The 26,780-nt window shown below is 35.6% G+C and overlaps 2 protein-coding genes across 2 annotated transcripts; both read left to right on the top strand.

The window, feature by feature from the left end:
• The first annotated feature begins 4,736 nt into the window (after positions 1–4,736).
• On the top strand, positions 4,737–6,353 carry LOC113340817 (F-box/kelch-repeat protein At3g06240-like). The gene has a single exon (XM_026585881.1). It carries the CDS (start codon positions 4,887–4,889, stop codon positions 6,126–6,128), a length of 1,242 nt encoding a protein of 413 aa, XP_026441666.1. The 5' UTR covers positions 4,737–4,886; the 3' UTR covers positions 6,129–6,353.
• Positions 6,354–20,466: 14,113 nt separating this feature from the next.
• Positions 20,467–21,522, top strand: LOC113340958. Its single transcript, XM_026586004.1, has 3 exons — positions 20,467–20,504; positions 20,586–21,399; positions 21,519–21,522. Exons 2-3 carry the CDS (start codon positions 20,615–20,617, stop codon positions 21,520–21,522), a joined length of 789 nt encoding a protein of 262 aa, XP_026441789.1. The 5' UTR covers positions 20,467–20,504; positions 20,586–20,614.
• The last annotated feature ends 5,258 nt before the right edge of the window (positions 21,523–26,780 follow it).

Below are 26,780 nucleotides of genomic sequence, written 5' to 3'. Positions count from 1 at the left end.
AAGCTTAGATTTGTCTTTAAAAGGCATGGCCAACCGAATGAGCTGGTATCCACACCAGAAGAAATTGTACTTATTTATGGGATGCTGAGAATTCCAAATAGGGAATATCTTGTTTATAGGCTTACACAAGTCAATAAAAAAAGTGGATGGCGTGAAACAGAATTTTTCAAAAGGACTTTTCCTGCTGATATGAAAGCTGGTGATAAAGTGACCAGGCCAATGATTGTGAAGGAAATCTTGAAAATCTTTAAACGAACACCAATTAATCTGAAAAAGAAGAAGTCTGATGAAGAGTCTCTGCAAAGCGTGGGTGATCAATCAAATGAAGATTCTGAAGAAAACGAGGAAGATGCCGAAGATCTTGTTAGGCTTATCTGCCTGTATATGTGCACTTCATTATTTTTCGCTACAAGTGATGCAAACGCTTTGACTGAAAAATATATTGGTTTCGTTCTTGATCTTGAAAAGGCTAAGAATATTTCATGGACTGACCTCATCCATTCTCATATAGAGAAAGAGCTGAATGAAAACATGGAATCCGTAGAACGCACAAATGGTTGTGCTATTTTTTTGTTGGTAAGAATCTATTTATTTGTTTATTCTACTTCAAAATGTTTTTGTTTTATGTGTTTTCTACATTTTTATAGTATATCTAATAATGCATATCAATATTTTGCAGCCATGGTTTGCGGAGCATACCCATTTGGTGGAGCCCGAGGATATAGTGACAGAACCTGCAGGAATCGTATGTGCCAAGAGTGGCTAGGTGGAATCATACAAAGATATGTGCTGAGTTCCTAAAGGATATTGATCTTTCTGAGTATCAGGTAAACTTGTCGTACATATTTTGTCATAATAAAAATGTATATTGATAAATACATGTAGTTCGACATGTTGATATGTAGTTATTAGCATATCAATATGTAGTAGTTATTAGCATATCAATATGCTACTACATATTAGCATATCAATATATAGTAGTTATTAGCATACAAATTTGTGGTGATACATATTGATATGTAGTTATTAACATATCAATATGTAGTTCTCCCTGTGTATCTAATAGAGAAAGAATTACGACATTTTTTTTTTGTAATATTTAATATGTAGTTGTTTTTTTACATTTATTTGATTTGTACCAGTTCCATGTTGATTTCAAAGACGAGATCACACACGAAGAAAGACAAATCCTTAATCGTATTTCAAGAAGGATTCAACAGGAAGCAAATGATGATGTTTTTTTGTTTAGATTACAATTCTGAATCGGAAGAAGAGAAAGAAGAAGAGGAAGAAGAGAAGGAAGAAGAGAAAGAAGAAGAGGACTCATTATTGGGGGGAGGATTGGAAGATTAAATACGATGATTTGAGGAGTACAATATCTGCCAAATGGAGTGAATTCAACACAATGCAGTAAGAGGGCGAACCGGTTGACGCTTCAAAGCTTGAGTTCATGTTGCATGATATTTACCGGAAAGCTTTCCCTTTGCAGAGAGAAGCCAGCCAGGAAGATTATATTAGCTTGGGATGTACACCTACTCCAAGCAACCCCAATGAAGAGTTGAATGGGACCAAATAGTTGAGACCGAAATGCAAGGTTCTCCGGAAGATCAAACATATGCTAATGTCAACATTCCTGAAGTTGGTTTGTCAACACCGAAAGATCAAACTCATGTTAATGCCACCTCTAAGGTTGAATTGTCAACAACTTCAGTATTGAAGTTCCATGTTGTTGAAGTTCAGTGTACTGAGGTTAAAAATTGGGCTAAATCTAAATCATTATTTTTAACATATTAATATGTGGGATCAACCGATAGCAAGGAGCACAGAGATGTGGACACGTCTCTTCAAAAATCAGCACTTATGTGGTCATTGTTCTGATGCTTCTGAATTCAGAGTTTAACAATGGTATCACCTTTAGAACTGGTTCACCAGTTTTAGGCGCAGCAGATTGCTTTGCCATTTGTTGTCATTTGCGCTTTAGCAGCTCTTTCTGCAGCTGACTTCTCAAAATTCTCTTGCCTAGATCATATAAAAATCACAATGAAAATTGTTATTAGTAGATTAGGCTTGTTCAAGGAATCTCATATTACAATAAAATCACTGAATTACTTTTTTACTTTAGAACCATTTGAAGATTCATATTAACAAAATTTAGTAACTTGAAAAACTCTGTAAAATTTTTAATTTAAGACCCTAGAAGCAAAAATTGCGATAGTAGATGGAAGTTAATCGAGGATAAAAAAAATAGAAAATAAACCTGGGCAGCTTCGGCAGCTCTTGATCGAGCTTCTTCGGATGCTAACCTCTACTCTTCTCTGTTTCTCCACCAACAAAGCACGAAAAGCAAAATCCCATCTCTTGGAAACTCTTTTTCAGTTTTTTTTTTCAGTTGACTTTAGATTGTATAATGGGAGGACTGACTACGAAAGACCTGTATAAGAATGAATTCGTATTACACCTGTATCTCATGCGGTTGTTTGTTGCAACACGTGTAAGAAGGTGCTCTTTAATTCAACCGCCCATTACATTACATACACACACCCATAACCGGATTTAATTCAACACGTATTTACAAAATCCGATTCTATGAACAATCGGTTTGTACGTGTCTACGCAAAATCCGATTCTCGGACCAATCGGTGCATACATACATATATAGAAAAAATCCGATTCCTTTAATTGATTTATTTGAGAATTTATGTAAACCGATTGTAGAGAAAAAAAATCACATAAAAATTCTTGAGTTTTATAATCGGTCTATGTTTTAAGTATTATAAATCGATTCTTACAATCGGTTTATGTGGACAAGAACATCCATCGATTTTGGACAAATTTTCTCAAAAAAAATATTTTTTCACTTTTTGATGAAGAATCAAGATTAGTTAATTTCTAATTTAATTTGATTAAACATCAATTAATCATCCGATTAAATCTAATTAATCAAAAGATAAATTAGCCATTTTTAAAAATAATTGGATAATGGGTGTTTTTTTTACTTTTCAATGACCATATTTTGTCATGTAATTATAGGGCTCAATTAAGTGGTATAGGCCCCAATTTAGCCAGATAAAAGATGTGCTACCTAGCTGAAAATTTCCGAAGAATAATAAATTACAATATCATGCAAAGAAACAAGCTGTGACAATTATTTTTACACACTATTTCTTGTTTGATTTTTCTGAATGGCTTTGTAAATTAAAACTTAATCGTAGTTCACTAAAATCAGTGATAGAAGGATCATTTTGCTCCATTATTAGTCGAAAGATCATGCGTCATTTTTCTTTTCATGGTCGTCCTGAAGGGGGCCCTCTTTTACGATTGTTTCGTCGATGCCTTGGACAATCTGCTTCCCGGCCTCTGTCTTCTTCGCATGGAGTCCTGCAAATCATTAAAGTTCCCGATTAATGCACCATCCATTAAGTTTATCGGAAAATGGGTCATTTGTCCAAAAAAAATTAAAACCTGGTTTAAATGGACGACTAAAAATTAGTATTAGTGAAATGGACAAAAAAAAAATAGCAAGAATGAAACTGGATTCATCGCGGCTTAAACTTAAAAAATAGCAAGGATGCATCCTGATATAAATTAAAAATAAGAAAAAATATTTGAAATGGGTAGGATGAAACTGGTTACATCCTGGCTATTTTTATTTTTTTGTCCATTTGAACAGTATCTTTTTAATTTTTGTCCATTTAAACAGTATCAAAATGTACAAGTCTTTTTTACCCAAAAATTATTGATTTTGATCTTTTTAACCAATTTTGTGTAAGCGTATCATCAAATAGATCAAAAACTAAGAGAACCTATTAATAGTGTGCCAAATTGATAATCGTCATTGTGGGTGAAATGTAATCAATCTTAGTGAACTAATTTAGGCGTTGTTTGATAAAACAAACGGCCAATTACAGAATGATCATATTTTTTGTAATTCGGTCACAAAATGATCATATTTTTGTAATTCATTTATAAAATGGTCTTTTTCCATCCGATTTAACACTTTTAAATAAAACGGTGTTATCTTTTCCAAATATACCCTCCCTCCAAATACCCTTCCTAGTTAATTAATTGGTTGAAGTGGTGGTGGTGGTGGTGGTCGAAGCTTAGGAATACCTGCTAAACCCCGGAGGGGAAGCGGTGAACCCGTTGGGTGAATGCGGTATAACGATCCTGAATGCGGTGTAACGAATCTGAATGTGGTTTTACGATCCTAAATGCGGTGTAACGATATGTAAGCGGCACCACCACCACCTACAAATAGCACCACCGTCAAAAAAAATTATTAATGAAGACAAAAGTTAAAATTGTGTGTGGAAGGATAATATAAAGGACATATAGATAATTTCATTAACATATTTAACTGTGAGTCACCAATTAACTTCCTTTTTAACGGAAATATGATCATTTTGTTAATAGTTGGTAACAGTAGGATGCTTCTGTGAATCGGGTCCTAATACTAGGATTGTTTTGTACATTTTCCTAAAACAAACAACCAAATTCTAGGATTAGGATAAAAACTTACAGACTCCAAGCGACTTGAGATAAGAGGAGGATCATGCATAATAAGCGAAGTACTTGAGAGATGTTCATCCTTATTTCCTTTCCTGTTAGTTTGGTGGTTGATTGAAACCGGAGACACAATTGGAATGAACCGGTCAACCCGCTTCAAGAAAAGAAAAAAGAATGAACCCGTTTTTTTTAAAACGCCAACCCGTTTTGAAAACAACCCTAGAAGAATTGGGTGATCAGTGTTGTGGTCCTAATTTTACTCCTAATCTTTCGCAGAAAAAAATAAAGCTCAGTCAAAAACCCTAAAAAATGTCTTCTTCTCATTTCTCATCAACACAGTCTCAAAATCCTACATCTCTGGGTATAATCAGAAAATCCCAATGGAGAGTCATCTGCAAAGAGAAAAACGTACATCAATGTGGAGTCTTCCATATGAGATTCAGGTAGATATTTTTATCAGATTACCAGTGATTTCAATCTTAGCTTGTAGATGTGTTTGTAAGATTTGGTGGAATCTACTTTGTGATCCTAATTTTATCAAGAATCACCTTATTCTTACCGGTATCAGCAGCAACCCTAGACTCATTTTTGGTCATTCTCGGTCTAATAAGAACCCTATCATTAACTCCATGGATTACAAATCAATTTCATGTTTCTCAAAGGCGAAACTTGTTTCAATGGATTACCCATTTGAAAATAAGAAAATTAAGGCTATTGTGACTCTCGGATCTTGTGATGGCTTGATTTGCTTAGGAATTTCTAGTGGTGGAATGGGTATTGAGGAGAAAAATTGTATTTGTATTTGGAACCCATTAACTGGTGAATATAGGAATATTAAAGTGTCATTATCTGATTTTCTGGCTGAATCAGAGTATTTTGTTAGGTATGGGTTTGGTTATGATAGCAACATGGATGATTACAAGTTGGTTAAAATTTCAGATAATGAACATCCCGGTTGCTTGAAGATTCAAGTTTATACTTTAGGGACTAAGTCTTGGAGAACTATTCAATGCACTGATCATTACACATTTCCTGGTCAGTTGCACGAAAGGCTTCCTGGGGTGCTCGTCAATGGAGCTCTGCACTGGAAAGGCGGTAGTACCACCTCCACTACCAAAGTAATCTTCCCCAAAGTTATAATTTCTTTTGATATTAACAGTGAGAGACTCAGGGATTTTCCCTTTCCTGGAGAAACTTTGCCACCTTCATCGGATTGGAAAATGTATAAAGAAGTAGGGATGTTGGAAGGCTTCCTTTGGGTAGTGTGTTCTGTCATAAATTCCCGAACGGATGTATGGGTGATGCTAGATTATGGAGTAACAAATTCTTGGACTACAATATTTTCTACTACCCGACTATCAATGACCAGGTATCAATTTTTCAAGCCGATATGGTCATTCAGAAATGGTGACATTCTAGTATATACCCGTGACAGTAACCAATTAAATTTATGTGAGCAAGATAATGGAAAAACTAGAAAGGTTCTACTCCATGGTGTTAATATGAGCAGGTATCCAGAGAGTTGTGTGGAGAGCCTGGTTTCTCTCGATACAGGTACTTACGTGGAGAAAAGGACTACAAATGGAAATAAGAAGAAACTTCAGCAACAGCGATTGAGGTGAAAATATAAAATCTTACACACTAGGTGTTTTTTTTTGGTAATTAGATTATGGGTTCTGCAGTTACTTAGTTAGTAATGTTTTTTTTTTGTTTGAATAAGCACGAATGACTTGTTAGGTTTCTTATGATGTACATTTTATTTCTTATGGTGTTACCCATCTTTGATCTGATTTTGGGCGTACCTTTGTTTTTTAATAAATGACGGAAAAGATTTGCTTTTTTATAAATTCAACGATTGCATCTTCTATTAATTATTGTAAGAAATGAGTGGTCTCTAAAAGTTGATTGAATACAAAGAACACAAAGGGTTCTTCATATACCATTACAAATACTTTTGGGGACCTTAATTGTTAGTGTTTGCATGAGCAAAATTTGAAACAAAGGATCCCTGTAATTATCTTGTGAATAGAGGCATATTCATCCCCTTCGCATTGTTTGATTTGATAATCAGTTAGTAGTTTCCTTAGAGGGATACCTATATGAGGGTGTACGTTGAATGTTATTGGTTCTAACACTGTTAAACTAGAAAGAGATGTTTCCATCACTTGATGTTACATGCTATTCTTTTAGTCCACTTTATTCTTGTGCTGTGCCTACTGTAGTATTCCGCAGTATGATGAGTCAGAACTTATTAGATGAACATGTCTAGGTAAGTAAAAGATGTTAACTGAAAAAGATAGCTAGGCTTGATCTGTTGGTGAAAAAAGATGTTTTGTTAACGTACGAGGTCGAGATGCTAAGAAAAGGGTTATTAGAAGTTCGCTTGCATTGAACAATGCGTCTGGCAGCAAGGTTTCCTGCAAAAGAAGGGAGACAGAAGAAGCAGAAGACCCCAAGTCTAGGGGATTCATTGATCTGTATATGTTCACTTTAATCTGAAATCTAAGATCTGGTAATTGAATTTGCATATGTTCACTTTTACCGGTGATATACTCTTATATTATTTACTTACAGTTAACGCTATTGCTTATTCTTCTCCCTGCTCATTAATGAAACCGTTGAGCGGGCATTGTATTACAATAATTGATAGCAGAAAATTCCCGAACAAAAGCGAAAGAAAATATATTGAAGAAACAAGCTATAACCATTATTTCAAAGCAATTTGTTTAATTTGAATTTTCTAAATGTTAACCCAACTCGGAGTATTCAAATTTGATTTTAGTTCACTAAAACCAGTGACAAGAGGATACTTCTGCTCTCTAAGTCAAAAGTTCGTGCATCATTAATGTTTTCATGGACGTCCTGAAGGCGACCCTTTGAAACCTGGTGGTGGTGACCTTGGGTCATCTGCAAATCGTCCAGTTGGTGGAGCTTCGCTTGGTGATGGTGGTGGCGGTGATGGTAGAAGAGGGTGATCACGAGGATTAACAGTTTGAGGTATAGATGTTGGCGATGTGGGTTGAACAAGAGACAGTGGTAATGGAGTTGAAGTCCTACAAATCAACAAGGTCCATGATTAATGCAATCCCCATTTTTCTTAATCGGGCGTTGTTGGCTAAACAATTTTATCAAAATCTTGGAACAAAATAAAAGCATATGAACTAATTATCTGATGTCAGCGACTTGAGATAAGAGAAGGATCAAGTAAAATAATCGAAACAACTGAGGGAGAAACATCCTCATCTTTTCTCTCGGTAGCTTGGCGTTTGATAGAAACCGGCTTGAAAATCCTAACTAAGAGATGATTTCAAGAAAATATTGGCATCTTATGATGCAAATCTTTGAATACTTGCCAAGTCCAGTGTAACCTTCTCACTTTGTTGCGTTCTTTTGTATAAGTTTGAAAATACAGCTTGGACTCCAGACTAGTGTTAAGAGTTAACACAGAAATAAATGCATCCTGTTAGCTAACCGGAATGATGAGAAAACAAGTGGACTTTTGACCACAAGCCTTTAAAGCGCATTTGACTTTGGGGATAGGTTTTTGACGTTTTGTTACAGAGGACCAGTCGACTACATAACCACCATGCACGCATCACCATAAGTCCATAACCCACCGGAGGAGTGCTGCACCTATCGATTTTTGCTCCCGCAAAATCTCCCGATAAAGGAGTGGATGGTTATGGAAGCCCTTTTTGTATTGGGATTATCAATGGGTGAATATGGGTTCCATGTGTTGTTTGTTGCGGGATTTGAGTCGGGAGAAAGACTCGGTAATCCTATCATTTTCGTAACCCACTGTCAGATTCTTTGGATTTTTTATTTTACCCATTTTGATTTGGTTCTTTTGTCCAAAAGTGAGAAAGTGTTTAGGCAATTTTCGTTCACCAAATCACCAGGATTTTGCTGGTAGTTATTTGAGAATTGAGAGTAGCTGTTAGGTTAATTCAAACTAGTAGAATGCGTTTGCGGGGAACATGTTATTATCCGAGTTGAGTACGCTGAATAAATTAGAAGTTGTCATAGATTCGTTGGTTTTGGGTGAAATCACATCTTTCGCAAAATGGGCTGAGATCTATGGGCCAATTTACTCCATCAAAACAAAAAAAACCTATTTTGAGGCATACTGATTTTTTTCAAGGCATACTGAATAATGCCAAAATAGGATCATTAAATAGAAAACATCATCACCCCTTATCTATTATTTTTTATAATGGCATAACTATTCTCATTTAATTAGTGTTAGTGATTATGTTTAGTTTTAACAATAATGATTAATTAATGTGTTAATGATTAACTAAGTTAAGTTGTTAGTTAGTTGAAAAAAGTCCGATTTTTAAGTAAGAGTGGGGTTTTTGAGTGAGGAAGAAGAAGTGAAAAAAAATTAGGGTTTTTGAGATCTGGGGATTTGAAGCCAAATCCAGAGGACGAATACATTAATGAAAAACCTTCTGCTAATAATACACAGATATACTCGTATACGACGTCTAATCTCTCTTTTTTAGCTCCAAAAATTTGAAATGTTCCAAACTTTTTCGGAGTTCAATACTTGGTTCGGCTGAAATATAAGAGCCGAACTTCTCACGGGAAGAACAATTCGGCTTGTTCGATATAAAGTTCGGCTAATAATCCAAAGCTCGCCTAAAGTATATGCTAAGTTCGGCCTTAAAGAACATAGTTCGACCAATAACTAAAAAAGTTTGAGACACACAAAGTGATGTTCGTCTTAATACCAATACAAGTTAAATCAGCCGAACTGTATTGCATTACAAAACTCTGCCTATTCGGCTGAAAATATTGAGAAGTCGAATGAGCCGAACTTCGTTGAATCCTAAGTTGTAACCTGAGTTCGGCTAAAAATTGAATTACTAATTACAGCCGAACTGATCTTCCACATAGCAAAAAAAAAAAGGCCTAAGTTCGTCTGTTTTTTCGCAAACTTTTGGGCTGAACCAACTTTTGATAATCAAAGAAACCCTATTTTATCGATCAAACTAAGCAATAATTGTCAAAATCTAGATGGATTTTTGTGAAATACCTTCTGATATACATAATCGGGGGGTTCAGTTGCTGAAAATGGAAAAAGAAAAAAAAAAGAAGAAGAAGAAAGAATAAGAAATAAGTGTTGACTGATTCTAGGTTTTGGTTAGTTTTAGTTTAGATTTTTAATTTAATTAAGAGTATTTCAGTAACTTAATTTATTTTCGTTTAAGTTTTTAATTAAATGGAAGGATATTTAAATAATTTAATCTAATTAAAGAGTAACCTAGTAATTTTTGTATGCTTAGACATCCCTTATAAAGATACCCTAGATGGCATCATCATTTAGCATGCCTCAAAAATATTGAGTATGCCTCGAAACAGGTTTCAAACAAAAGCTTCTACTATTGTATTTGTAGTCGACAACCATGTTGTCAAACAGGTTTGTCCTTTGTGAAACCTTGGATATCAAGGGATGCTTTTGCATCCACCCCATTTCATTCACCATAAACTATCAAGACTAGTTGGTTTGCAATTTGCGACTTCTTTTCATCTCGATCGGTTGACACATGAATGTCATTGATATCATAATCAAGCTCGAGATTCCCCCTTCTCGTCCTCCCAAAGATTATTTATGATTAACGATTATTCGATTACTTTGATTTTTAATATAATTGAACCGTTCTAAGATATGGTTTCGCTTGCACATGGAGACCACTGCAATATATACCTTCTTATTCCAGTCGAATGAAGATGATTACTGTACAATCTTGCTCTAATCTTTCTTATTTTTGTCATAATGGAGCATGGCAAGTACAACAGTATCCAATTGAAATCCATATATTTTTTTCTTATTTCTTTTGTATCGAGTAGCGATGAATTTTGAATTTAGGTCATTGGTATCATCAATGACTTTATTGTTGTACTCGTTGATGCAAAGGGCGTGTTGTGCGTTCCACAGCTATTTTTAGGCTGAATTTTGGGATCAATTTAAAGTGGCAGGAGGTTTAATTGGTTCAACTCCTAACAACATTGTTTAAGGGTGGAAAGTGAAGTTCCAACGTCCTTTTGTGATCATATGGCATGTTATTCGAGCAACTATTTGTTGCTCCATTTGGAAATACAGAAAACACATTATCTTTGAAGGCGGTGTAGCTGATTTTAAACTGTCGTCGAGCAAGTTAAGATCTAAGCCTTTTTGTGGTGAAGAAATATTGAAAATCTAAAGAATACCAATCTACACTTTGTAATGACCGATTGAGATAGTCTTTTTTTTTTATTTAAGGAAATACTGTTAGTTTTTTTAATTTGATCTATTTTTAAAACTTATACAAAGCCTTTATTTTTTTGACTTAATTTTTTTTCTAATTTTGTGGGCCGGAGATTTTGGTTTTGCGAAGTGCTTTTTCTCGGCTCGGCTGGGTTTGTAAGCTCTTTTGAGCGCACGTTTGCTTAACTCTGACAACCCGCATTATAATTCTTACCGTTGCCGATCAAAATGAAAAATAAAAAGTTATCAATGAAAAAGAAATATCGTGAAGAAACAAGCTATAACAATCATACATAGTCTGACCTTTTTTCTGTATTTTTTTTTTTCCAAATCCTAATATGACTACGTGAATTAAAACTTAATTTTAATTCACTGAAACCCATTGACGAAAGGATCCTTTTGGTCCCTAGGTCAAAAATCCATGCTTCAATTTTGTTCTGATGGACGTCCCGAAGGCAGCCCTCTTAAAGGGCCTGGTGGTGGTGGCCTTGGCTTATCTTCAAATCGGCCTGGTGGTGGGTAGAGAGACCGAGGACGGCGAGGAGGCTGAAAGGTTGGACGAGGTGTTGCCCATGTGGGTTGAACAAGAGATAGTGGTTATGGAGGTGAAGTCCTGAAAATGAATAATAATAAAGTCAAGAATTAGTGCATTTCCCTCTCTTTTTTATCATCCAACAGATAAAAGAGGAACACCAAATTGATAACCATTAATGCGAGTGCAGTTTAATGAATCTTAAATGCTGAACTTAGTAGTGGTAACTAAGCGTTACTAGATAAATAAATGCCTTTACTTATTTTGGTAACATCATGAACAAGAACTTGTATTTGCATATGCACATTAAAGACTTAAAAGGCCAGACAAATAAAACTCCCACATTAAACAGTGAGGAGATCCCCCCTTCCTATTGACCGAAATAGATTTTTTTTAAGTTTTGTGAAGCGAGCGTTTTAGTGAGGACACTTGGCAATATATGATTGGTTTAAAAAAAATAAAAAATAAAATCATGAAAATCTCCGATTAGGAAACTAAATATTTCAAGGAAGTTCCCACACGTTTTGGATTTTATACAGCTTGCAAGGTGATTACTCGTTCGCTACCTATTGACCGAAATAAACCTTTTTTAAGTTTTGTGAAACGAGGGTTTTAGTGAGGATATTTGGCAACATATGATTGGTTTAAAAGGTAAATAGAAAAAGGAAACCAAGTTCAATTTGGAATTTATTAGTGACAATATTTAGGTGAGGACACTTGGTAATATATGATTGATTTAAAAATTACAAACTCAAAAGTAAAACCTAACTTATCGTGTTTGGTATTTCAAGTACCTATCATATTAGGATTTCTTTTTCGGGAAAAAATCCACATATTTTCAGCGAAAATATAAGTAAAATATTCTCCACCTATTTAATGTATTTTTCCCGCCACACCAAATAAAAAGTACATCCCCACGGGGCGGGGCGAAGCCCCGCGCTCACCAAATAAAAAATGCATCTCCACGGAACGGGGCGAAGCCTCGCGCTTACCAAATCAAAAATGCATCTCCACGGGACGGGCCGAAGCTCCGCACACACCAAATCAAAAATGCATTGCCACGGAACGAGACAAGCTTCGCGTACACCAAATCAAAAGTACAACACCGCGCTCACCAAGTTAAAAGAAAAACAAAATGACCGGTGCGTAGCACGTGCACGAATCTAGCCAAAATAAAAGCTTACAAAATCAATCACCTGCAAGCAACTTGAGATAAGAGGAGAGTCAGGCACAATAATCGAAACACTTGAGGGAAAAATATCCCCATCTTTTCCTCGTTGGTCGAAACTCTCAGTAGATGAGCTGAATGGAATATTTCTGTTTTATGATGCAAATCTTTTAAAGACTTGCTGAATACCAGTACTAAAAACAGGCATTGTTAGTATATATAGAGCTGTGAACATACAGTGTTTAAAACTAGCACCAGCAGGAGACCGAAGTCAAGTGTATAAAATCCATGTCTTCTTACTTAGTTGTCATCTTTTTCATAAGTTTGAAAAAAAATGCAGCTTGGACTTTTTGACTAGTAGGCCGGGGATAAGTGTCAAGCCTCTAAAGCGCGTCTGGGAACATATTTCCCGTATACGACCCGCTTTTCAATCGACATAAAACGAGACAAAACGAGACCAAAGTGTAACGATGGTACTTGGCTTGTTTGTTTCTTCACATATGCCATTATAAGTCATCCTCACACATTCCTTACACATCCGTTTTTCTTGATTCACTCTTGCACAAGAGAGTTGGAGAGATTTTCATTAGAGGGAATTGCATCCTCATGTCTTTTTTTTTGCTTATCCCTAAAATATTAATGACGAGTTGGATTATTTACATATTTCAGGAGATTTTTTTTTTTTTGAAGTATTCACATTTGGGAACACTCTCGTAAATCGGGGAATACTCTAGAAAAAAAGCAGGAACATTATGAATTAATTTGAAAATCTCTTATCCAAATAATTACGGTAATGACTAAATTACCTTTGAGTATCCCCAAGTGTATTAAGATTAAATTTTAGACTTTGATTTTATCATTTAGTGTTAGTAGAAGAAGAATTAAGAAGAAGGAATTTGGGATATTTGAGTGATATGAGAGATTCTAGTGAGGAATTTGATGTTAGGGAATCTCATCTCACCAAATTGAAGGTGTTTACATTGATTTTAATGACTCCCAACTGCAACCTTTTGTAGAGAATTTTTCATCCATGAAAAAATCCTAAATCAAACTGTAAGGTGCTTACTTCATATGTGGTTTTTGTGTATTTGATTTTTGCATTTACATAGTCACAGTCGGCATAGTATTCTTCTTTAATACTTGTTTTTGGTTGATGTTTTGATGATAAATGTTCTCGAGATCATGAACTAGTGATTTTTGTTGAGCATAATAATTTGCAGATGACTATTAGGATAAACCTAGATTTATCCGCGAAGTACACCAGATGCGTCTGAGTGCATGATGTATATTTTGACAGGAAATAGGTTTTGACTTGGTGCATAATAATTTTTTTTGTATTCTTATATGCAATAGGTTTTGGCAAGGTGCACCTAAGTGCATAACATATATTCATATATGAAATAAGTTTTGGCCAAGTTGCACCTAGGTGCATAATGCATATTCTTATAGGAAATGAATTTTGGCCAGGTTGCACCTGGGTGCATAATGTATCCTCAGTCAGATTTCAAATTACCTTCTTTTATCGAATTTCATATCAACAATGGATCTTGTTTTGTAGATCTTTTCGAGCCCTTGCATAAAATATAAATTTTATAAAAATCCTACTTATATTTCAGAAGTTAAGACCATTTCGCGATTAATTTTAAATATGAACAAGAAAAAGATAAGATAAATAACAAAATAAAATAGAATTAAATGGACTAAATCTTTTTGCGTCCTTTTTAACCATCTATATTTTAACAGTCAATTATTATTCCCATACTTTATGATTTTGGGAATATGACCAGTTTTCAACTCTGGTTACTTAAGAGACATCTACCTGACAATGGAGATTGTTGGTTGTAGCTAAACAACCTGGCTATTTTTGCGGCCTAGCTATTCTATTTTGGGCTTACTAAAAAGATGATAAGGGGTGTCTAAATTATCTGAAAAACCAAAATTTTCAATCAAAATAAAACAAATAAAAATAAAAACCAAAATCATTTCTATTAATCTTTGATCAAGATCTTCAATCAAAGCATAATTTTTTTTCAATTCAATCAAAATAAAAAACTAAAATCTAATCTCGAGCAACAATATTATTATTATTATTTTTTTAAGTTCTAAAAAAAATAAAATCCGCAGACAAACAATTTGAGTTATTCAGTGAAATCCCTTGAGCCCGTTCATTTTAAGAGAGATTCATTAATAAGTTAACTATGAATATCTGAAATTTTCTCATCAGTTTTTTTTTGAAAATCAACCATATAATCGGTTTTAGGGATGCACATGGGACGGGAACGTACGGCTTTTTGCCTAGCTGAGTACCTGTACCTCCCTATTGACGGTACCTGTACCTTGTACTCGTACCTGTGCAGTATGGGACGGGACGGTACATGTACCTGTTTAACTCGGTACAGGACGGGACGATACCGGTTCTTTACTCGTAGCATATGTAAAATTATAAAAAAAAAAGAGCAAAAAATCTTCTAAGTTCTAAGTTCAAATGAAGTTATGAACCACACCAAAAATTCCAAAACCCTAAAATCAAAAACTAAAAAATTACAATCAGTTTCAAATCTAAAGAAATCAACAAAAACTAAATAGAAATGAACAAAAACTAATTAATTTTCAAAAACCCTAACTATTATTAGATGTTACTCTCTCCGTCCCTAATAAGATGACCTACTTGGTTTTAAACTTTGTCCGATAAATAGATGACATATTTCACTAATTAAGGGATATTTCTAAAACTACCCTTTTAATTGATTATTTTTCTATAAGAAATATGTATAATTTGATAGTCATGTTTATATTCGTTGCATAGGTGTTTTAAAATGCTTTTCAACAGTATAAATTTTATAAAAAACCGTGGTATAGTTTAAGAGATAAATCGTTTCTAAATTTTACTAATTATTGCCCATAAGGGTATAATTGTAAAAAATAGTTAAATATACTCCACTTTCCTCCTTGCCTTAAAATTTGTGCAAACTACAACTAGGTCATCTTATTAGGGACGGAGGGAGTATTACTTATTGCTCGGTACTACGGGACGGGACGGGAATAACCTAGAACCGTTACTTGTACCTACTCTAGGCAAGGTATCGTTTTTAGTACTTGTACCTGTCCCATCTGACCACGGTTCCGGGACGGTACCGGTACGATTCTTGCGGCTCCGGTACGGTTCTACACTTCTACGGGACGGGACGATTCCTGTGCAACCCTAATCGGTTTATATATGCAACGAGTTAGAATCAGTCGATGTTCTTTCCCACATAGACCAATTCTAATTATAGAAAGTACGCAATTTTTCCTAATGAAAGTTTTATACCCAAATTGAAAACGAGTATATTATATTGAGAATGAGTTTGATTTATACTCGACTGAAAATGAGTGCGAATTCATATCCATTACCAAATTGTGTATGAGTACTTCGTACTCATTCTCAAATTGAGAATGAAGTCATGCTCATTTTCAGTTCCAGTATGGATTAAAATTGGCTTTTATATCGAGTTTTTAGTTTGTCCTTCTTTTTTTTCCCTGCTAGATTGGTTCATGTAAATGTCTACATAAAAGCTAATTCTTAGTAGGAAAATATCGGATTTTCTGGTGTACTTTTTAACACATGGAACCGTATTAATGAGCACTTATATAAGCCGATTCTTTTTTATGTATTGTTTGGAATCGGTCTATGTGCATATATCGTTCTTACCAATTCCTACAATCGGATTACGTAGTAACTAATATGCACCAATTCTTGAGTTTCTTCATGCATTAAAACATCAATCCCGAATAGGTATGTCAGTGCATGAACATTCACCGATTCTGGTTTGATTTTTGCCAAAAAAAAAAATCAAAAAATTTCATTTTTTGCTGATGAATTAATGTTAGTTGATTTCACAGTTAACTTGATTAAACATCTATCAATCACCTGAATTAACACTAGTTAATTAGAAATAAATTATCCCTTAAATAAAATATTTGGCTTAGAGGTTTTTCCTTTTACTTCATAGTGTCTTATCTTGTCACGTTGTGACAGGCCCCAAATAGCTAGGCCCCAAAATAGCCACGCTTAACAAGAGTATATCACACCATCCCAGTTAAAAGGAGGTGGTTAAAATACTAATAATTAAGTGGTGGATGCCTTTGCGCCACGCTTCCGTTCGAAAACATCTTTCCCCGACACTGATTTAGTCCACCACCATTTGTGTACATCACACTTCAGTATCAGATGAGGCACCTTCATTTCTACGGCTCTCTTCAAAGAACAGTCTAGATGGTATAAATTTCTGTTTTGTGGAATCATAAACCTGGTCATCCGCTGGTTATCCCACTTTCTCCAGGAAGCCTAGAAAAGCCTGGTTTTCATTCTACACACGACGGGTTAGAAAATGTTGGAATATGAAGTAGCGAGAAAAAGCATATATCCTTCCTTGTTATCAAGGGGAATTGCTGCTAAAAAGAAAGAAAGTTGTACCATGTTCGCTGCTCAACAGAAAAAGAGGAAAACCGTGTTTTTGCTTGAGTACATGATGTGCAGTGACAATAGTTTCATCCAAGAACCAAAGATAACTTGAAGGCAGCAGGCTCAAATAAGTGAACTAGAAGCAAGATGGCATCCCTCAGCAGTTACATCTGCACTTACATATATAGACCAAATCCTTGTTATTACACCTGTTTCTCTTTGCCGGAAATAGATATGAAGAGTAATAACAAGGACCAGTGCCTATAGTGAGGTGCAGGTGCAAATGCAGAAGGTTGCAAATCCTGCCAATTATGGAACTTGAGTACGTGATGGCAATGATCGCGTAGTGACAGTAGTTTCATCCAAGAACCAAAGATGGAACTCGATGAAGGGAGCAGGCTCAAATAAGTGAACTAGGGGAAAGATGACATCCTTACTTACACCAACTCTTTGTTATATATTACACCTGTTTCTCTTTTCCGGAAATAGAGAAATGGAGAGTAATAACAAAGACCAGTGCCTATAGTGAGGTGCAGGTGCAAATGCAGAAGGTTGCCGATCTTGCCAATTATGGAACTTGAAAGGCAGGGTCAAATAAGTGAACTAGAGGCGAGATGGCTGATGGCATCCCTCAGCAGTTGCAGCTGCACTTACACACACCAACTCTTTGTTATTACACCTTGCAAAGAAATAGTATTGGAGAACACTAACAACAAAGACCAGTGCGTATATAGTGAGGTGCAGGTGCAAATGCAGAAGGTTGCCAATCTTGCCAATTATGGAACAACTCGAAGGCAAGGTGTAGGTGCCAATGCAGAAGGTATCCATATATATATATATATATATATATATATATATATATCCCAAATAGTAGTAGACCAGAGAGAGAGAGAGAGAGAAACATAAGAATAGAACCGAAGGGGAAAGGAACAAGTGAATCATGAAATGGATGAGTTATTCCTTGTTATATTTATACCCAAAATATCTATAGTTCCATCAACAAAAATATCTAAAATTAAGTACAACTTTATCACAGAAACAGTGAGTAGCTTCGATTCTGAACACTCATTTCAATCGCCACAGCAACGCCATGCACCACCACCACCAATGCCAGTGGCGGAACTAGACATTGGATATAGGGATGGCTGGAGCTTTTTCCAGGGCTTGCTTAAGAATAAAACTCATAGACCAGTTGTGGCCCAATTTAAAAAAGGCTTTGAAAAAAATGACTTTTTCTCTTGTTAGGGCTGGCTTAAGCTAGCCCTAGTCACAAGGTAGTTCCACCCCTGACCAATGCCACCAACAACAAGAGAAGACTCTGCCTAACTTTACGACAGTGATGGGACGATATAAATTTACATGCTCACGTGATACATTGTCTTAATCACGTGCCATCTTATGCCTGAGCCAATCGCTTATCGACATCTATTGGATCCAGTACTAACGTTCTGCCACTGCAACTACTGAAACGTGTCGCTGTTTGGCTGGTGCATATGAGTTTAAAATCAGTTCACTGAAATCTGGAAAAGTTAGTACTGGTGCTGTTTGGGTCCCAGTACTGAAGTCCTTTCTCATCCTAGACCCTAGTTAGTAATTCGGGGTACGGGGACAAGTTCAGGACGGCATATGTACGGGATTTATTCGGATAGGTCGGGTTCGGTATAAAAGTCGGTCAACTGTTCGTTGTTCGGTAGGTAGTTCGGAACGGCATACGTACGTGTATAATTCGTTTTAGAAATGTGAGTTCGGTATTCAAAATTCGGCTTACATACATAATAAATTGATAAGTATTATGACCTTACATGACTAATTTATATATCGATTTCGTTACCCTGCGGCGAAATATATATATGATATGACTTATTATGTGAAAAAAAAATATTTTAGCATGATTGTGTAACAAGCATGTCGACTGCTAAACAAGAACCAACACAAAAACAATGGTTGGTTGGATGGCAGACATAAATTCTAACATAATATACTATCAAGTACAGTATATACACAAACTAACTCAAAAAACAACACACAGAACAGTGGTTGAGCGCTAGACTTGGGAGCTGGAATCTCTTGTTTGAACTCCATCTCATTTAGTTTTTAGAGTCTTTAACTAAACCATCCCAATTTCAAGCCCGAATTATTCGCGGTTAATTTGGCCACTCCATAAAATCCGCGTACCATAGTCTGGGTTTCAGTAAGGGCAAATTAATAAAGTGTCCTGCTTCAAACCATATAATTAATAAACCGGCCAAACTTTTAAATTCTTTTAGAAACTGGCCTTTCTGTTAGAGTTGACACCTGGGCCCACCAGATCGGTCAGCTGCGTTGAATAAGTCAAACTCGGTAGGAGAATTTACGACTGTGCCCTTGCCCATTTAAAGACCCGTGTGGTGTAATCTCTCACCATACTTTCTCTTTCTCCCTCGTTCTCTTTCTCCCTCGTTCTCTTCTCCCTCGTTCTCTTCTCCCTCGTTCTGAAACTAGGGTTAGGTATTGAAGTTGTTTGAAGCTGATGTTATTGAAGTTGTTTTTGCTGAAGACATAGATGTTAGCAGAAAGACCAGAGTTTATTTGGAAGAAAAGTTATACATATTTAGGGATTCAGAGATAGTGGTGATACAGTGAAGATGAGGTACAAACCGGGATTGAAACAGTCTGAATCAAGGTAAGATTAACGAAACCCGTGACTTAATATATGATGAAAATCATTGTATTGATAGTTAATTAATTTAATTGATCGATTGATTTTTAGGGTTTCTGTTTTTTTTCCTTTGTAATTAGGGTTTATTTGAAACCAAATTTTTATTGTTTAATTGGGGTTTAATTTTCGTGATTGGGTGTTTGATTTTAAGTAATATTGCTTAATTAGGTTTTCATTGGGTTTTCATAGGTTTATATCTGATTTTGTTTCATTTGTGTTGCAGTCAGTTCAAATTTAGGAATATCAGTGTATATGCGGAGCCAAAGAATGAGACTTTGGTATTTCCTGATTGCCATAGAGATGAAACAGACTTGATGACACTTAAGTATATGGTGTATAAGGGTTTGTCTATGGATGTTAAAGAGAAGTTTAATTTATATTGGTTTAAGGAAGAATGTCTGCCACTGCCATTGTTAAACAATGATGATTTTGATAATTTTTGGGAGGATTCTTTTGTAAATGAGGATGGATGTATATGTTTGTGGATGGGGATGAAAGACACAGTGTTTGGGACTCCAAAGACTACACCAAAGAAGAAGACAGTTAGTAAGGGAACCACCCCTAGAAGATCCCCAAGGCTAAATAGTGTGGATAAATCAGTTGAAGGTGCATCAAGAAAGCTGAGTTTCATGGATGTGCCCATGTCCAAACATTCTCAGGCTAGTAGCAGTGGTTGCAGTCAGTCAAAAGCTACAAATGAAGTTAAGTTTGTTGAAGATGTGGACAATATTCAGCTGGAAAACACCAAAGAAGATGAATGTCACCCAATTGAGAATCCAGAAGCTCCTCCAGTATATGACAGTGATGAAGACATTGAGTATGGGTCAGATGAAGAAGAACAAGAAGAGAAGAAGAGAAGAAGAGAAGAAGAAGAAGAAGAAGGAGAAAAAGAAGGCAAAGAAAAAGGTATATTTCATTTATAACTGATTTCATTTATTATAATTTGTAACTTATTATATGGTACTGATGTTGATCTTGAATGTGAAGGTAAGGATGTGGATGAAAGACCTGCTTACATGGATGACTTTGATGATGATTTTGGTCAGTACATGAAGGGTGAGCATGATGTAGATCTTTTCCCTGAAGAAGAAGTTTTTACTCCAGTAGATCCTAGCAAAATGGAGGTAAAAACTAGATTTGCAAATAAGGAAGCATTTAAGAAACATCTCAGGGGTTATTGTGTTCTTAATAAGTGTCAATATATTTTGGATAGAAGTGCTCCCTCTAGAATTAAGGCTGAGTGTAGGTTTAAAACAGAACATGATTGTCCTTGGTTTGTGTATGCTAGCAAGAAAGAGGGTGAGAAGACTTTTGTTCTTAGGAAAGTGAATTTGGAACATAAGTGTGAAGGGGATCCCCAAAATAGGAATAGATCTGCTGATCCTCATTTTGTAAAGGATTTTGTTCTTGATCAGATGAAGAATAAGCCTAAAAAAGTTGTTCCAGACCCTTATAAAATCAAGGAAGACTTCTTAGCTGAAAAGAGAGTAAATATACCATATCAGTGTGCATGGAAGGCTAGGAATCTAGTTTTAGAGTCATTATATGGGAACTATAAAGAAAGTTACAATGAAGTACCAGCATTCTGCAAGATGTTTACAAAATGCAATGATGGGTCTGTTGCTAAGTTCACTTTTGACACAGTGAATAACACCTTTGAAAGCATGACACTCTCATTTGAACCTGCAATGAGGGGTTGGCGAAAAGCATGCAGGGGAGTTATAGGGCTTGATGCCTGCCATCTAACAGGGGAATATGGGGGAGTATTGATGGATGCAACTGCACTTGATGGACATAATGGGTTAGTAATGTTAGGAATTATGGTATGCAGAGCTGAAACAAAGGAAAATTGGATCATTTTTTTGAAGCATTTGAAGGATGCAATATTAGCACATCCAGTGAAAGTGGCTTTCATTTCAGATAGGCAAAAAGGTTTATTGGAAGTTGTTGGTATAGTGTTCCCTGGCCATCACCACAGATACTGTTGGAGGTAACTTTCTTGTCTAACTTTGTTTCTTGTTTCTTTTGTTTGTCAGATCAGATAAAGTCCTTATGTTAATTGCAATGTGTTAAAATGCAGACATTTATACAAAAATTTCAAGAAGGATTACAAGGGTCTTGAATTATATAGTTCTTTATGGAATGCAGCAAAAGCATACAAAGAAAAGCATTTTCAGGTTTGACAGTTCACAACAGTTCTTTGTTATTGGTTTTATGCACTATTTGACAGTCAAGTTAGCTAGTTTTTGATTGGCTGTGCAGGAACATTTTGACAATATTGTGAAACAGAGTGCTGCAGCTGGTGCTTATCTCAGTAGAGAAGATCCTGCTACATGGTCCAGGGCCTTTTTTAACCCTATTCACTGTTGTGAACATATGAACAACAATTTTTCAGAGTCTTTTAACAATATGATCAACAAGATGAGAAATAAACCAATTATAATGATAGGAATAATGTATGCTAACTTAGTGATGGGTACATGGTACAATAGGAGGACTGAATCTGCATCATGGGTAGATGGTAATTTGGTTCCTACTGCTGTTACATTGATTAAGAAAATGTTGGAATTTGTGACTGACTATGGTGTTGACCCTTGTGTGGCTGGAGAGTTATATATGGTGACTGGAGAGTTTACTTCATGAAATTAGGGGTTGTTTTAATCTTAATCTTACCTTGCTGCTGCTACTGCTGCCTGGAGAGTTTACTTCATTTTGGCTCATGTCTTATATATTTTTATTTTTTTGATCTGTTGAGTATGACAAATACTATGGTTCTTCTCTGCAGGGTCTAATTTATATGAATGAAGCTGAATCTGACCGTTACAAATCCAACCGTTACAAATCCGACCGTTGCAATGAGTCACCGAGTTGACTCGATACTGGTTTGGTTACGAACTCAGACGAGAGTTAAGTCGTCTTTTACCTAGCAGGTTAACTGCCACGTAGCCAGTTAACTACCTAAATCCGTTTTTTGAAAAAAACGGGATGGAAAATGTCAATATCGGCCAGTTTATATAAAGATTCAAAAAAACGGCCAGTTTCTTAAATATGGTTCAAAAAGGTGGTTACTTTATTAAAAAGCCCTTTCAGTAATTACTAACTAGGTCCTAGACTCCCAGTACCGTGGTAAACCTCGAGAGTGATCTGGTAAAAAGAAAACTTAACCGTGTTTAAATCTTACGCTGAATGCCATGAAATTATTGGCCCTATTTTTAACTTTCAAATTTTCACTCCATAATTTTCTCACGGATTTTCTACAATCAATCGAGAATTATTATTTTTCTTATATTTGTTGTTTTAATGAACCCTTGGGGTGTCTAGCATTTTCGTTAATGAGTTTGCATTTTATGATATTGATCACCGATGGTAAGAGTGTTATATGAGATCACACTTACTGTTTTGCATGTGTTAGAACTACTACAAACATATGACCAGACAAGGTCAGCTTTCCATACCTGCTCGTTAAATGAAGACAAGAATATCTCAAAATTAACCGTAATGGATAAGATGTTAGTGAGATGGTAAAGAAAACAGTTGACGCAAATTAATGTGAAAAGATGTAGCATGTCCCGACCTCTACTATGCAGAAGCAATTTTTTTTTTTTTTAAGCATAATAATATTACATTAGGAAAAGGGGAAACAAAAGGTTGAAAGTTTATTGGAAAAATAAAAGCTGAGAGAATTAAACTGCTTAAAATATAATCAGCTAGCCCAAGCTAAGCTCAATACCCGGATAAACTCCAACCAAACACAACGGGAAATCTCTAGTTCAATATCAGATCTCTGAGCCGACAACTGTTTAGTACAATGGTTGAGGCACCCATTTTCTTTAATAGTGTGGACAGGAGGTAGGGGGATCGATTCCCATTAGGGAAGGTTGGATCCCCTATTTTCACCAATTTCCTCTATGGATAGAGCTGAGATTGGAACTTGTTGGTGGGATGGCGGTTGGGATAGCAGTGGGGCTAGTCCAGCTTGCTAGGTTTGTTCAGGGGACGGGCCGAACTGTGCCATTTAAAAAAAATAAAAAAACCAGATCTCTGAAATTCATAAATCTAAACCAAGAATGTAGTGCTCCCCATTGGTAAATTAATCTCTTGATTTCAACTATCATCATCTCTTTTTCTCCGTCTCTTTTCTTTGCCATTGGTCTCCGATTTCTTTCTCCCCAAATGGCCCAACATACTATAAAAGGAAGCATTACCATACCTTTTTGGCTAATTTTTTTACAAGAATTGGTGTGCTAGAGCAGAAATTGATCTTTGATTTCATTTCGGTGACTCCAAGAGGTATCCATTGAATGTGAGAAATAATTCCAAATTCCTTTTGAGAATCTGGAATGAATCAAACTACTCTCTTAACTTTGTATCACCTTTGTTTGAGTTTTGCTATTTTAAGTTTAGAAATTTAGTCTAAAACGAATCTTTACAAGTTTGAGAATCAAACCTTTTTTTATCACTATCACAACTACATCAAAGGGATTTATAAGTTAAATAAGGATCATTGCAACATCATTTGAAAGAGTCCCTACTAGCAGAAATGTGTGGACAATCCTTAATCAAAGGAATGGATGTTCTTGGGTGGTAGCATTGTCTAAGCATCAATGTGGTCGTAGGTTTTGGGATGTCACTAATATTCCTTATGAACATGCAATTAATGCTTCATTTTATAGCAAAAATGTTGACTGAAAAGAGTAAGTTGCTTTAGCTTTGTCTTTAACAATTTTTTGATTCAACAATCATGTGAACAGTATCTTTAACAGCTCTGTCTTTGTCTTTGTTGCTTCAAATTTATCTCTAATCAACATTGTTGTTTTCTCGTTGTTTTTTTGAAGGTTACTTGATGAATATCGTTTTGTAGACAAGTGCATAGAAACATATGTTGTAACGGTTCGTCCAATAGATAATGTATATAATTATGAGCTTCAAAAGATAACATTGAACATAAAGTTGCACCAGAACTCAAAAGGAAGACCAAGGATATAGACGAAGCTAGAGGTGGAAATAGTTAAAAGAAGCAGTGTAAATTATGTACTGAACTTGGGCACAACAAAAGAGGTTGTCCTAGAAAGGCTGAATTTTGAGCTGCACAAGGCAATAAATTTTTCCTTTAGTGTAAATTATATTTTTTATCTTTTGTTTTGTCATTGTCTTTACCTATATCTTGTTTTTGACTAACTTTAATAATATTGTTTTTTAACAGGTGGTGAACCACATGTGAAGAGGAATTTAGCTATGGATTTTGAAGAGTATCTAAATGAACAACAAAATAGTGGTAGAGGTGGCAGAACATGTGGCAACAGAGGTGACAGAAGAGGTAGCAGGACAGGTGGCAGTGAAGGTAGCATGATTTGTGGAAGGTGAGATGAGTACTTGCACTTTGGGGATGTACAACCACCAGTTGCATTGGCTCCACCTACAACACCAGTTTGGGTCCCTCATAGAAGATATTTCATAAGAGGAAGAGGTTGATGGGCTGGTTGGACTCCAGGTAATATAAGTGGGGGTAAAGGTGGAAAAAGAGGTTCATGGTATGGTATTAAAATCAATAGAAGAAGAGGGTGCATATCTGGTGTAAGGATTCCACGTGACGATGCAGTTCTAAGGGCTCAAAGGGATCATGGGTCTCCAAGGATCCCTACAACTTTACACTATATTTCATTTTTCAGGTGTTAGTATTTTAAGTCCTTTTCATATAATAACTTGTGTTATTATGTTATTATTCATTAGGCTTTTGCACCTGTTGTTGTGCAAGAACACATCTTTGAAATAAAATCCAGTTAGAAAAAGAAATCCAATGATAGATAAGCTTCCCATGAGCATCATGGCATAGGTCAAAGGAAAGAAGGAGGCAATCCCTCCATCTTTCACATATCTTGCTCATCCGACATCGCATGAATGACTTCTTGCTGCTATGCAAGAACCACATCATGTCGATGTGCAAGAACCAATTCATGTTGCTATGCAAGAACCAAATCTAGATGTAGTGCCTATTAAAGGTTTAGATGGTTGTTTGATGAAAAGAACATATGATGATGATAGTACTAGAGGTGGTGATGTTGGAACCAGGGGTGGTGATGGTCTTAAAACCAGAGGTGGTGTTAGAAACATGGGTGGTGGTGTACAAAAGAAAAGAAAAAGACTCACTCCTGAGCATGTGATGTTTGCGCTACTACTACCTAAACTTGAGTCTGACCATGTGGCTGAACCTAAGCATGAGTCTGTATTGACTTCACCACCAAGGAGGAGCAGAATGATTCAAATGGATATAGGTAATGCCCTCAATTGATCTTACTGAAGAATGATCATTTATGATTTAAGTTCAAATTTTCATACTTTTGGACCACTGCAGTTGTTTTTATTTACATTTCCGTAGGTTTTGAACAATGTATGCAGTTGCTTTATGAACTACTTTATGACGATATCTAGGTTTTCATTTTTATGAACAATGTAGACCTAAGTTTTTAAACTTGTTTGGAACCTCAATCTATAGTTCCAAAGTTATTATCTTTAAAAACTGTGTGTGTGTGTGAATGGATTGTTAATGTATAATTTAATGTTGCCTGTTAGTTTAGAAACAATAAACTATAAAAAATTACTTAGAGCAACAGTTTCATTAGTACTTAGAATAACTTACTAGAACATCATCATAGGTATTACAACTTGCTAGGTTCATACATCTTCCAACACTTTCTTATATTTTTAAAGAAACTTAACATTTTTACATGTATGACATAAGTAGTATCTGTTGGCAATAGATTTTGGTATGGTAGATGTGAGCAGCTTCATCTTACCATCAAAGTATCGATATGGTATTGTAAGAGGTTGATTTTGCAGTTATAACTTATAAGCCATGTGATCAGATTCCTCACATGAATGACAGTACAAATGTTTTTTTTATATAAATCTTGTCATCACCAGTCATAGTGGGTGGAATAAGTGCTAGAATGCCTTGGTGTGAAGCTACATAAGCATCTAACCAGATGAAAATTCCACAGAAGTTGCACTTCATATAAGGTTGGATTTTTTTTTTCCTTTTACAACCTTTTCTAAGAAAATGGTAGCCCTTGCAGTTGGTTAGAGATTTGCACTGCAACTGCTTTACTTCCCTGCACCAACCATGAGAACTTCTTAGGATTAAAGATACTTGTTCATTTTGGCTATGTTTGTCATAGATATATC

This window comes from Papaver somniferum, unplaced genomic scaffold (assembly GCF_003573695.1).
Source record: "Papaver somniferum cultivar HN1 unplaced genomic scaffold, ASM357369v1 unplaced-scaffold_24, whole genome shotgun sequence".
In the NCBI taxonomy this organism is placed as follows: domain Eukaryota; kingdom Viridiplantae; phylum Streptophyta; class Magnoliopsida; order Ranunculales; family Papaveraceae; genus Papaver; species Papaver somniferum.
This window is presented reverse-complemented; position numbering and strand designations above follow the sequence as displayed.

Coding starts and splice junctions, on each gene's coding strand:
- LOC113340958 (XM_026586004.1), top strand. CDS start 20,615: ATGGATGACTTTGATGATGATTTTGGTCAGTACATGAAGGGTGAGCAT.
- LOC113340817 (XM_026585881.1), top strand. CDS start 4,887: ATGGAGAGTCATCTGCAAAGAGAAAAACGTACATCAATGTGGAGTCTT.